This window comes from Triticum dicoccoides, chromosome 7B, assembly GCF_002162155.2.
Source record: "Triticum dicoccoides isolate Atlit2015 ecotype Zavitan chromosome 7B, WEW_v2.0, whole genome shotgun sequence".
Taxonomy (NCBI): Eukaryota; Viridiplantae; Streptophyta; class Magnoliopsida; order Poales; family Poaceae; genus Triticum; species Triticum dicoccoides.
In genome coordinates this window covers 511,693,794-511,705,908 of record NC_041393.1, presented here as the reverse complement: position 1 = coordinate 511,705,908, position 12,115 = coordinate 511,693,794, and the positions used below count along the sequence as shown (strand labels likewise).

Genomic DNA, 12,115 nt, shown 5'->3' with positions numbered 1-12,115 from the left:
AGGATCCTGATGGGGGGGTGGACGCAAATCACGCCACTGGTCGGGCCGTGGGGGCTCGGGCAGTGGGGGTTTGGAAGTTCAGGAAGGTTCTGTCGGGCCCTTATAGGGTTTAGAATAGTGTTGTCCTAATACTTAATACTTAATAGAAGTGATCATGGAAGAACTAGCAAACGAAAATAATAAAGGTGTGTCTGCTATCAGTTGTTTTGCCACAATAACATGATATTTAACATATGGTGATCACATACTATATTGGGGCTAAAATTTCTTTGCAGTTAATTAAGCTTCCATATTTGATAGTAGGTAAAGTGGAGGAAAATCATGCAAAACGTATATGGTGATTACCTTTTTACTTTTCGTCCAACTACAGGTATTCCGATATAGAGGGAGTATAATTATATGATAGCGGGCTATTGAGCTAAATCGAGCGAGCTAGTGTTGGGTTAAGATCAGCTCATTTCTTGATCGAGTTACATAAAGTGTTCATATTCAGTTCATTTTTTTTCGAATCAATCTCAAATCAAGCCAAAATATGAATCGATCTCAAACAGCTCAGCTTTTCTTGCAGCCCTATCCATAAGCAAAGAATCCCCATGATTCCGTAAGTGTAGAATTTATAGTTGGATGTCCTCAAATTAGATTGCAGGTTACACTTTCAGCCTATCACTTCCTCGAGAGAAGTGGGGGTACGCTCTGCTCGTTTCTGAAGTAGTCGCCGGCGTCCACCTTCCCCTTCGTGATGGCGAGCCTCTCGAAGTTGCCCCCGAAGTAACTCTCACCCCACACCTTGCCGCTTTCGTAGGTCGTGACACCGCCGACCACCGTGTTCTCCCCGATGTCCAGGTCCCGGTAGTTCACGTACGCACCCCTCGGGTTCTTGCTAACGAACGGCTCCATGAAGTTGTACAGACCACCGATCCAGTTCGGCCCGTCCGTGCCGTTGCCCGTCCAGAACGCGACGTACTGGATGTTGTAGAGGACGCTGCTCCGGTGAGGGTATGGCGTGTCCTCATCGGCGATGCTGCCGACCCTTCGGCCGTGAGGCTCCAGGATCATGAGTCCCGCGGCGGAGCTGTTGAACCAGGGGAAGATCTTTTCCCACGTCTCCTTTGTGATCGCTTGCTTGACGTAGTCGGACTTGTTCTTGGTGAACGTGCTCAGGCTGGTCGTTCGGTTCAGGAGCGTCTCCACCAGCGTCTTGGTGTCGCCGGAGTTGATGTAGACCGTGGACTGCAGCCAGCTCATCTCCCGGCAGTCGGCGCGCGTCATGCCGAGCTCCGGGAATTGGCTGCTCATCGCGCGCACCAGCGCGCTGCAGCCGCCGAGATACAGGGTCTGGAAGAGGGCATGCTGGTTCTGCACGATCACCCGTATGCTGAGGTCCTCGGGGAGGGCCGGCGCGAGCGTCTGCCATTTGGTCACGGCGCTGGCCGCGCCCTGGTCAACGGTCTTCTGGATGTTGGAGAACGTCACTGTCGGTGGGACCGGTACAAGCCTGATCTTCCACGACAGCACGACGCCGAAGTTCCCGCCGCCGCCGCCGCGGATGGCCCAGAAGAGGTCGCTCCCCATGGCCTCCTTGTCCAGCAGCCTCCCGTTGGCGTCGACCAGCGTGGCGTCGAGGACGTTGTCGACGGAGAGGCCGTACTTGCGCATCATCATGCCCAAGCCGCCGCCGCTGATGTGGCCGCCCAAGCCCATGGTCGAGCACACGCCGGCCGGGAACGCGAGTCCGGGCGCCGCCTTGGCGACGGCGTAGTACAGCTCCCCGACCGTCGCGCCCGAGTCCACCCACGCGGTGGCCGCGCCCCGGTCGACGCGCACGGAGCGGAGGTTGGCGAGGTCGACCACCGCGAACACCTCGGGGCGCTCGGACCGGTACGAGAGCCCCTCGTAGTCGTGCCCGCCGCTGCGCACGCGGACGCGCACGTCGTGGCGGCGGCCGCAGAGCACCGCGGCCTGGACGTGGGACGCGTTGGTGGGCGTCACGATGCAGAGCGGCCTCACCGTCGTCGGGGTGAAGAACTTGGGGTTCCGGATGGACGACACCAGGACGGAAGTGAACGACGGCGAATCCGGCGTGAACACGCGCTCGCTGGGGATGCTGGACGAGAGGCACTGGAGGAAGTCGCCGGAGGCAGCCAAGGACGGGACGGACACGTAGCAACCGAGGAAGCAAACTGCGATCAAGAGTGCCATGCGTGTGGAAACCGCCATTGTTGCCGCTCCCGAACAAAATGACACAGAGCTTATGGTCTTGTCATGGGCTCGTTATATAGATGGCCCATGCAGCCGTGCCACGTGAACACGGAGCAGTAGGACTTTTGGGAAACGTGCGCGTTCAGTGCTGTGGCGGAGAAGTCATGGTCAACCCTTTCTGGGTGCCCGTCGTTGTCGATCCATGGTTGCTTGCATGGAATTTTGCTGGCCTCGGTGACCCGTGTTTGATTAGTCCGTTGTCCAGGCACCGCATCTTTTTCTTTTCAGCAGATAGGCATCTAGAGGTCATCCGGCTCGGAAGTAAACGAAGAACTATTGCGCTGACTAGTTTGGCTGCAAGATTGCAAGTTGCGTTTGTTTTGTACACTTCAAGCTGTGTTATCTTAATCTTTTTTATCTTGTACTCCCTCTGTTCACTTTTATAAGGCTTTGTAGACATTTCAGACATTGTGCAAAACAGCTCAATTTCACTTGTCTGAAACGACTTATAAAAGTGAACGGAGGGAGTACTAGAGAATTGCCAGTGCTTTGCAATGGGAGTATAAACGTTTCTAGTGGATTAACCCGTGATTGAAGGCCATTATTACATTGATGCGCTGATAGCTAGAATGTTTTTTGCATGCAATTGCCATAGTTTACCTACCATATTATTGTGAAGCATTTATTTGCTAAGAATTTATTGACCTATCAAAGAAAAATATATTTAGGAGAATAATCATAGATGGGAGGGGAAAATGACATCTTATTTGGTAAGAATTTATTTACTTACCAAATGGTATAATTATTTGGGAAAACATCAAGGTAAGAATTTATTGACTTACCAAACAAATATCATCAGGAGATTGATGAGAGATGGGAGGAAAAATGACATCTTATTGTTAAGCACTTCTTATTTGGTAAGAATTTATTAACTTACCAAAAATATTATTATTTCGGAGAAATATCATAGATGAGAGGGGAAAAAAATCAAGGAAGCAACTAAATCTTAGTCGAGTGAGACTTCAGTCAACGAGTCAGCCCGTGTAGTATCGGCCCATTATAGTGCAACCAACATCTTTTTTTTTTTCTTGTCTTGGGCAGAGATGTGCACCATGGGCTGAGCGTGAGGGAGGGTCTCTCGTCTATTGGGCCTTTTTTTTGGACGTGTGAGAAATCTTGTGTCCGAGCTATATGTTTCTCTTTAAAAATAAAATTAAGATAGTACATTGTTTTTTTAGTTAGGTGGTTAATATCTGTCTTATTTTTGTTCCACTCAAAATCAAATTGTGGTTATTTTCTAATTGATAAGGCAAGTTATAAAAAAGATGAGGGCCTCGTTATTTGTTCTTTGTTGTTTCCTTTTGTGTCCATTTTTTAGGTTCATGTCGAGAGACTCCTCCGACACGTAGTGTGTCTTTTTTTTTGTTTTTTTTTATGTTTGTGTCCTTTTGTGTATTTTTGACATTTTTCCTTCTTTTTTTTCTTTTTTGCTCTTATTTCTTGTGTGTGTTTGCGGTTTGACTTTTTTTTTGTTGGGAGCTTTCTCGTGTAAATAATTTTATTTTTCTTTGTAATTCTTTTCTTTTCTTTGGGGGTTGAAAGAAGAAGACCACGATAAAAATATTGAGTGACTCTCATATGCATTATTGTTGATCTAAACAAGAGTCCATATTACCTTGTCTTCTCCTTTGAATTAAATGTTTTCAGATTTCAGCATAGTCGAATGCATGTGCACTATTATTATTATACACAACGTTAGGTCGTACAAGTGAAAGGCAATAATGACGATATATGATGAAATGATTGAGATGAAAAAAACTGGTATGAACTCTACCTATCTTGTTTTTGTAAATATGATTAGTTCATCATTCCTGATTCAGCACATTATGAATGAAACATTTTTTGCAATGACAATTAAAGATTATAGTAATTCATGACATTCTTAATTAGCTAGGAGTTTATAATGGTTTACCTTGCGTGCCAACATGCTATTAAAATAGTTGTGATGTGGTATGATAGGGTGGTATCCTCTTTTGAATGATTCGAGTGGTTTGACTTCGCACATGTTCATGCATGTAGTTGAAACAAAATCAACATAGTATCCACGATATTTATGTTATGGTGATTTATATCCTACTCATGCTTGCACTCATTGTTGGTTAATCTTAATGCATGTTCATGACTGTTGTCGCTTTCTAGTTGGTCGCTTCCCAGTCTCTTTCTAGCCTTCACTTGTACTAAGCGGGAATACTGCTTGTGCATCCACTTCCATAAACCCCAAAGTTATGCCATATGAGTCCATCATACCTTCCTATATGCGGTGTCTACCTGCCGTTCCAAGTAAATTTGTATGTGCCAAACTCTAAACCTTCAAATGAAATTCTGTTTTGTATGCTCGAATAGCTCATGTATCAACTAGGGCTGTCTATATCTTCCATGGTAGGTAGGTTATTCTCACGATGAGTAGACTCCGCTCATCATTCACGAGAAAATGGCCGGTAACCGGGATGCCCAGTCCCATGCTCAAATTCAATTAAAATAATTACAAACAAAACTCCCCCAGGATTGTTGTTAGTTAAACGATACCCATTGTTTCGGACCAGCCATGGAATGTGCTCATTGGTGGTGGGGGAGTATAAACTTTACCATTCTGTTTGGGAACCTCATATAATGTATGTAGCATGGAAGATATCGAGATCTCTTGGTTGTTATGTTGACATAAAAGTATGCCGCTCAAAATATTATTTATCTTTGTTTCAAAACTCGAGCTCTGGCACCCTCTGCAAATCCCTGCTTCTCACTGCGAAGGGCCTATCTATTTACTTTTATTTTGAGTCATCATCCTTTTATTAAAAGGCACCAGTTGGAGAGCACCGTTGCCATTTGCATGCATTGTTATTAATTTACATTGAGTATGAGTGTGAGTGGATCTCTTTTACCATGAATTACAATGTCTAGTCAGTCCTTGATCTTCAGGGATGCTCTGCATTTATGTTTTGCGGTCTCAGAAAGGGCTAGAGAGTTACCATCTTCTTATATCATATTATGGTTGTTTTGAGAAAGTGTTGTCATCCGAGATTTATTATTATTGCTCACTAGTTGATTATGCCATTGGTATGAGTAAATGTGAGACCTAAATGTTTTTGTGAATATGGTTAGTTCATAATCTTTGCTGAAAACTTAAATGCTGGCTTTACATATTTGCAACAACAAGATCAAACAGAGTTTGTAAAAGTTTGTTTTATCACTTTCAGTTTGTCAACTGAATTACTTGAGGAGAAGAAAATGTTTAAGCTTGGGGGAGTTGATACGTCTCCAAGGTATCTACTTTTTCAAACACGTTTGCCCTTGTTTGGGACTCTAATTAACTTGCATGATTTGAATGGAACTAACCCGAACTGACGCTGTTTTCAGCAGAATTGCCCTGGTGTTATTTTTGTGCATAAATAAAAGTTCTCGGAATGACCTGAAACTCCACGGAGTCACATTTTGGAATTAATAAAAAAATATTGGTGAAAGAATCAACAAAATGGGGCCCACACCCTATCCACGAGGGTGCAGGGCGCCCCCCCTAGGGCGCGCCCCTGCCTCATGGGTCCCCTGGACATCCACCGACCTCAACTCCAACTCTATATATTCACGTTCGGGGAGAAAAAAATCAGAGAGAAGGATTCATCGTGTTTTATGATACGGAACCTCCGCCAAGCCCTGTTCTTCCTCGGGAGGGCTGATCTAGAGCCCGTTCGGGGCTCGGAGAGGGGAATCCGTCGCCATCGTCATCATCAACCATCCTACATCACCAATTTCATGATGCTCACCGCCGTGCGTGAGTAATCCCATCATAGGCTTGTTGGACGGTGATGGGTTGGATGAGATTTACCATGTAATCGAGTTAGTTTTGTTAGGGTTTGATCCCTAGTATCCATTATGTTCTAAGATTGATGTTGTTATGACTTTGCCATGCTTAATGCTTGTCACTAGGGCCCGAGTGCCATGATTTAAGATCTGAACCTATTATGTTTTCATGAATATATGTGATTTTTTGACCCTATCTTGCAAGTTATAGTCACCTACTACGTGTTATGATCCGGCAAACCCTGGAGTGACAATAGTCGGGACACTTCCCGTTGATGATCCTAGTTTGAGGAGTTCATGTATTCACTAAGTGTTAATGCTTTGGCCAATACTCTATTAAAAGGAGGCCTTAATATCCATTTGTTTCCAATAGGACCCCACTGCCACGGGAGGGTAGGATAAAAGATGGTATGCAAGTTCTTTTCCATAAGCACGTATGGCTATATTCGGAATACATGCCTACATTACATTGATAAACTGAAGCTAGTTCTGTGTCACCCTATGTTATAAATGTTGCATGATGAATTGCATCCGACATAATTATCCATCATTGATCCATTGCCTACGAGCTCGTTTCATATTGATCTTTGCTTAGTTACTTCTCCGTTGCTATTGTTATGATTGCTACAAAACATCTACTGTTACTTTTGTCACTATTACCGTTACTTCCATACTACTTTGATACTAAATACTTTGCTTCAGATATTAAGTCTTTCAGGTGTGGTTGAATTGACAACTTAGCTGCTAATACTTGAGAATATTCTTTGGCTCCCCTTGTGTTGAATCAATAAATTTGGGCTGAATACTCTACCCTTGAAAACTGTTGCGATCCCCTATACTTGTGGGTTATCACTGCCCCTAACAATAGCTCCGCACTGAGTAGAAAATGCTTCCTTGGTCCGCGTGGGTTCAATCGGTTGGCCATTGTCCACGATTGCTGTGATCGTGAACCTTTCATCCGGGCGCAACCTTTTCTTCGGGCCTCGTCTCGTTACCGAAGTTTGGCTCGATCCAGAGAGCTATAAAAGAAGAAAGAAGAGTTAATATATGTACATACCAAAACAATTAATGCATCAATTACCTACTCAGCACAGGCTTAATTAATATATATACCTCGCCCGATTTTGCAACAGTTGATCCTGACTCCGTCCGGTCACCGGAGCCGACATCACGGTCTCCTTCTTCCACCGACATTCTGTCGCCGGAGCCATCATGATCATGACTTTCCTTCTCCATTGTTCGATCATCGTAGCCTGCTTCATCCTCTCCTTGCAGACCATCGGTGTCGTTGAGAAACGACAAAACATCACCTCCGCTGAAGATTATATCCCCAACAACTATTCTTTTTCCAAGTCTCTTTGTTGATCCATAGTTTCTGCAAATATTACAACATGGAAATTAATATACAAACATGAGAGATGGATATATTAGTGGCAAACATAGACCTAGCTAGCTAATCACAACAAGGCATAATAATTAGTGGCCTCGATGCTTCTACGGTTTGGGGTGGCCTCGACAACGCTTCTAGGGTTTGGGGTGGCCTCGACGACAACGCTCTTTTAACTCGGTAAATTTGGGTGGCCTCGACACTTCTAGGGTTTGGGATGGCCTCGACGCTTCTAGGGTTTGGTGGGGCGAGAGGGGGTTGATCGACGTCCACCCTCATGTTGAGGAGTTACCGGAGTTCTCTCATGAATGTCCGACATCCGAACCGCCGCTCTCATGAATGTCAAACAAGGGATTTAATAAAATGGCGCCATTCTAGATGTGTAGAAAATGGTCCATATTTTTCCTGATCTCATCTACCCTTCTTTGTCATGTTGTCTAGTGTCAAAGGATTCAAGAAAACCATGGCTTCATTATTAGCTAGAAGTAACAGGCGCATGATGGTACGAAGCTCTCCAAAGTTGTTTTGGAACAGAGTCCCCGATAGGATAATTTGCTTTTTGCTACAAAGTTCAGCAAAGGCCTTCCGTCGCTATTTGGAAGGCCTTTGCTGAACTTCGTAGCAAAAAGCGAATTATCCTATCCGGAACTCCGTTCCAAAATAAGTTTTGAGAGCTTCGTATCATCATGCGCCTGTTACTTTCGGCTAATGATGAAGCCATGGATTTCTTAAATACTTTGACACAAGACAACGTGACATATAGAACGTTACGTAGATGAGATAAAAAAATGGATCAATTTGTGCACATCCATAATGGGGGCATTCTTGATAAATCTCGACCCTCAATCCCTCGACGACCCTCGACCCCTCGGTGATCCTCGACCATCGACCCCTCGGCGACCCTCGACCCTTTACCCTTGTCCCCGACCCTCGATCGCTCGACGACCCTCAACCCTCAACCCCTCGAGGACCCTCGACCCTCGACCCCTCGGCGATCCCCGAACCTCGACCCCTCGGCGCCCTCGACCCTCTACCCTAGTTTCCGATCATCGACCGCTCGGTGATCCTCGACACCCTCGTTCCCAAAGAGGAAGAAAAAAAGAGGAGAAGAAGAAGGTTTTCTCCTCTATTCCTTCTTCTTCTCCTCTTTGTTTTCTTCTTTCTCCTCTTCTTCTTCTCCTCTTCTTCTCCTTCTCCTTCTCCTTCCTCTTCTTATTTTCCTATTTCCTCTCATTCTTTTTCTTCTTGGTCTTTCTTCCTTCTTCCCCTTTTCTTTTTTTTCCTTATTTTGTTTTTTCCCCTCCACTAACCTAAAATGCACTACATCAACTAACCTAAAAATCGATATCCACTAAAATCGTATGATCACAGCGGCCCTATATAGGCTCGATCGACAACTCCCGAACCAGCAAGAACTCACAAAAAAAACTTCCATCTCTCCCCACCTCCCGACCCACGCCCGCCGGCCTCCCCCCAGATCCCGCGCGGCGAGCTCGACCCACCACGTTGGCCTCCCCCCGGACCCGCGCGCCCTGCCACCAACCACCTCCCACCACCGACGGCCACCGGCCCCAACGCCTCACCTGCCGCCGCCACCCCCTCTCCCGGCCCAACGCGCCTCCTTGCACCGCCGAACCCCCGCACCATCGCGCGCCGCCAGATCCCCGGAGTCCCGCGCGCCGCCAGATCCCTGGAGTCCCGCGCGCCGCTGAGACCCGACATCCCAGCGCGCCGCGCCGCGATTTGGTTCGGTCCTGGCGAGTTTTCTTGGTTGCCGTCGCGGAGGTGGTAAGCGGCTTCCTCTCCAATGCGGCGTCAGCGGTGTTGAAGCAGCTGTGGTCGCTCAAATCGACGGTCAAGACAGGTGACTGCTGGAATCCCTCTCTTCGCCTACGCGCTTTCCAGGTTTCTTGAATTCGGGTTTTCCTCAAACAATGTTGGTTTCTCTCTGTGTGGGGAGCAGCGAGTGGAGCCAAGTCCATGGTCAAGTACGACGGCGGCTACACCGTGGAGACGGTCTTCGACGACAGCAAGCTGGGGATCGAGCCGTACGCCGTGGAGGTCACCCAGGGTGACGAGCTGCTGGTCATGGATTCCATGAACAACAACATCTACCAGATCGCGCTGCCGCTGTCCTGATGTGAGCCCCCTTTCTTTTCTTTCTAGTGCTCCCTAAATTTGGCGTATCTAGTTAGTGCCTAGTGAGATTCTGCTAATCAGATGTATGCCAAGTGATTGGTCAGGGTTGGTGTTTAACTGCTGATAATGTGGGTTGGTTGGGATCATGAATTCTGCTCTGGCCTATCTCTTGATTGCGATGTATTTGTTAGTTAGCCGTGCGAAATTGCGACGTTTTTCATCTGTTCTTATTGCCTGGTTTATTTCATTTCAGGAAGTAATTTGCACATGTAAAAGTGGGCAATTGGGTCTATAATTTGTAAGGTGTTCGATCCAATTGCGAACAGGAGGAGCTGGAGTACGCGGAGCAGAATAGCCTCTTCTTCCTAGAGACGTTGGCAAAGATGGAGAAGACGTCAGAGGATCCCGGTCGCCGAGCCGGTGTAATTTTTCTGTGAAAATCGAAGTTAGTATGGATCAGAAAGAAGGAGTACGTGTTAACTTCATTTGGCACTTTCAATTCTCAGTACAAAAGACCGTTTAGAAAAGAAGAAGAAATTGCCGGCTGCTCCTCTTGTTTGATGTTCAGGTGTTTAGTTGTTTGCTGCTTTTTTCTCACTATTTTGCTCAAAAGTTTGTGCCTGCAGAGACCTATGTGCTGCTGGTGCTCGCTACCCGCATGAACATAGGAATGAAGGTCACCATCAGGCAAGGGAGAAGATCACATGATGTGCAGAAAGAAGGTCAGAGTTCAGAATGATGTGTGTGATCTTTGTGCTTTTTTGGGGGTGCATTTCCACATGGGTTTGTGATCTCACTTCCGATTTATGTTTTCATCGCTTGTGTCCTACCACAGGTAAAATTGCAGGGGACAACCGGTCCTCGCCCGTGCCATTGGTGTGGTTATCTCCCATGAATGAGCAGTAGTGCTCGCATGTAGCTCTCCCTCTATGGTTCTTTATCCCCTGTTTGTGTTTATGCTTAACCTTGTAAACAATTCAATGTATGAACTGTACCTCTATTGCCCATGCGTGTACAATGCCTGCTAGATGAAGCTCAATGTGCGAAAAATATGGTTTTTGTTTATGTGGACCTCACCTGTTTTGGTTTTGTGCATATGAGACATGATTTTTTTGTTTGTGTTAAATTTACTAGAACAATTATCCGAGGAAAAAAGAACAATTGTCTCTTGTTGTTACAGAGTATGCAAACATATGCGCTTAATGTTAGAAGTTCTAGTTCATCGCGTGCCATGGTTTGGAAAACATGTTTTTTCAGGGAGCTAAAAACCTATGTCTTTTTCTAATAAAAATGCCCAAGTAATTCACATATGAAAAGCTCGAGAATTTTGATGGAGAAAAAAAATGGTAACACAAATAGAACATAATATTTTTATAAGAAAAACCAGTACAATTCACACGAGAAGTTCGTCTTTCAAAAAGGAAAAAGTTCACGACGAGAACAAAAGGAAGAAAAGTATAACACAAAAAGCTAAAGAGGTTCACGGCATGAAATGTAGTAAGTTCGGACAATAAAACAACATAATGTTTCCTTTTGAGTAAGATTAACCGTTGAACCTAAAATAGGTTTAATGAAAATAAAAGTACATAAAAAAGAGATTATGTGCTTCTAAATAAAAAACCCAAGAAAATCACATTTAAATAACGGAGCAGTTCCATGTTTATTAGAAAATTAGGATTTCTTCCATTACTAAAAATAAGCAAACCTTAATTTTTCTTGTTACTAAAGAATAAAAGAAGTTCAAATTAAAATAATCAAACCGTTGAAAAAAGATTATAGAAAATGATTTTCCCCGTTTTTATAAAAACCGAGAAGTTTAAACTAAAATAACAAAATGGTTCGATGTTTATTAAAAATATATAATTTTATTAATGAACACAACCATGAAGTTCAAAATTAAAAAATGGGTCAATTCGATGATTATTTTAAAATCAAAGAAAATCATTACATAAAAAATAAAAATAAGAAGTTCAAATTAAAAAGAAACAGAAGTTCAAATTTTAGTAATCCCAAGAAGTTTGAATTGAAACAAACATAACAATTCAAAAAATGGAATTTCCCCACTTCAAAAATAACCACAAGTTCAAATTTAATATAATGGAAACGTTTGATGCTTATTAAAAAATTAGGAATTTCTCCGTTACTAAAGAATAAACCAAGAAGTGCAAATTTAAAATATATAACAGTACAAAATTTATAGTGAAGATCGATTTTCATAGTTTCAAAAAACCCAGAGGTTTAGATTTAAATAACATAGATGTTCAATGTTTAAAGAAACCAAGAAGGTCAAATTTGAAAATTGAACTGTTCAAAAAGTTTATAAAAAATCTAGAAGGTCAAATTTAAATAACGAAACAGTTCAAGTTTTATTACAAACTTGGTTTTTTCCCGTTACTTAAGAATAAAACCAATAAGTTCAATTCGAAATAACGAAGAAGTTAAGTGTTTCTAACAAAAACTCTAAATTTCACTTTTCTAAAAATACATAAAGAAGTTCAAATAAAAAAATTTAGAGCTGTTTGATGTAATGGAAAA

The 12,115-nt window shown here is 43.9% G+C and overlaps 1 protein-coding gene and 1 long non-coding RNA gene across 3 annotated transcripts; one reads left to right on the top strand and one right to left on the bottom strand.

Moving 5' to 3' along the window:
• Nucleotides 1-605: 605 nt before the first annotated feature.
• LOC119335467 (berberine bridge enzyme-like 27) lies at nt 606-2,224 on the bottom strand. The gene has a single exon (XM_037607590.1). The coding sequence runs from the start codon at nt 2,215-2,217 to the stop codon at nt 664-666; it is 1,554 nt and encodes a 517-aa protein (XP_037463487.1). The 5' UTR covers nt 2,218-2,224; the 3' UTR covers nt 606-663.
• Nucleotides 2,225-8,849: 6,625 nt separating this feature from the next.
• Nucleotides 8,850-10,645, top strand: LOC119341915. Of its 2 annotated transcripts, none has more exons than XR_005165334.1 (5): nt 8,850-9,305; nt 9,405-9,581; nt 9,834-10,049; nt 10,207-10,302; nt 10,416-10,645. It is a non-coding gene; the product is annotated as an uncharacterized LOC119341915 (long non-coding RNA). The 2 variants fall into 2 exon arrangements; XR_005165333.1 differs by having other exon boundaries at nt 8,851-9,305; nt 10,194-10,302.
• Nucleotides 10,646-12,115: the final 1,470 nt, after the last annotated feature.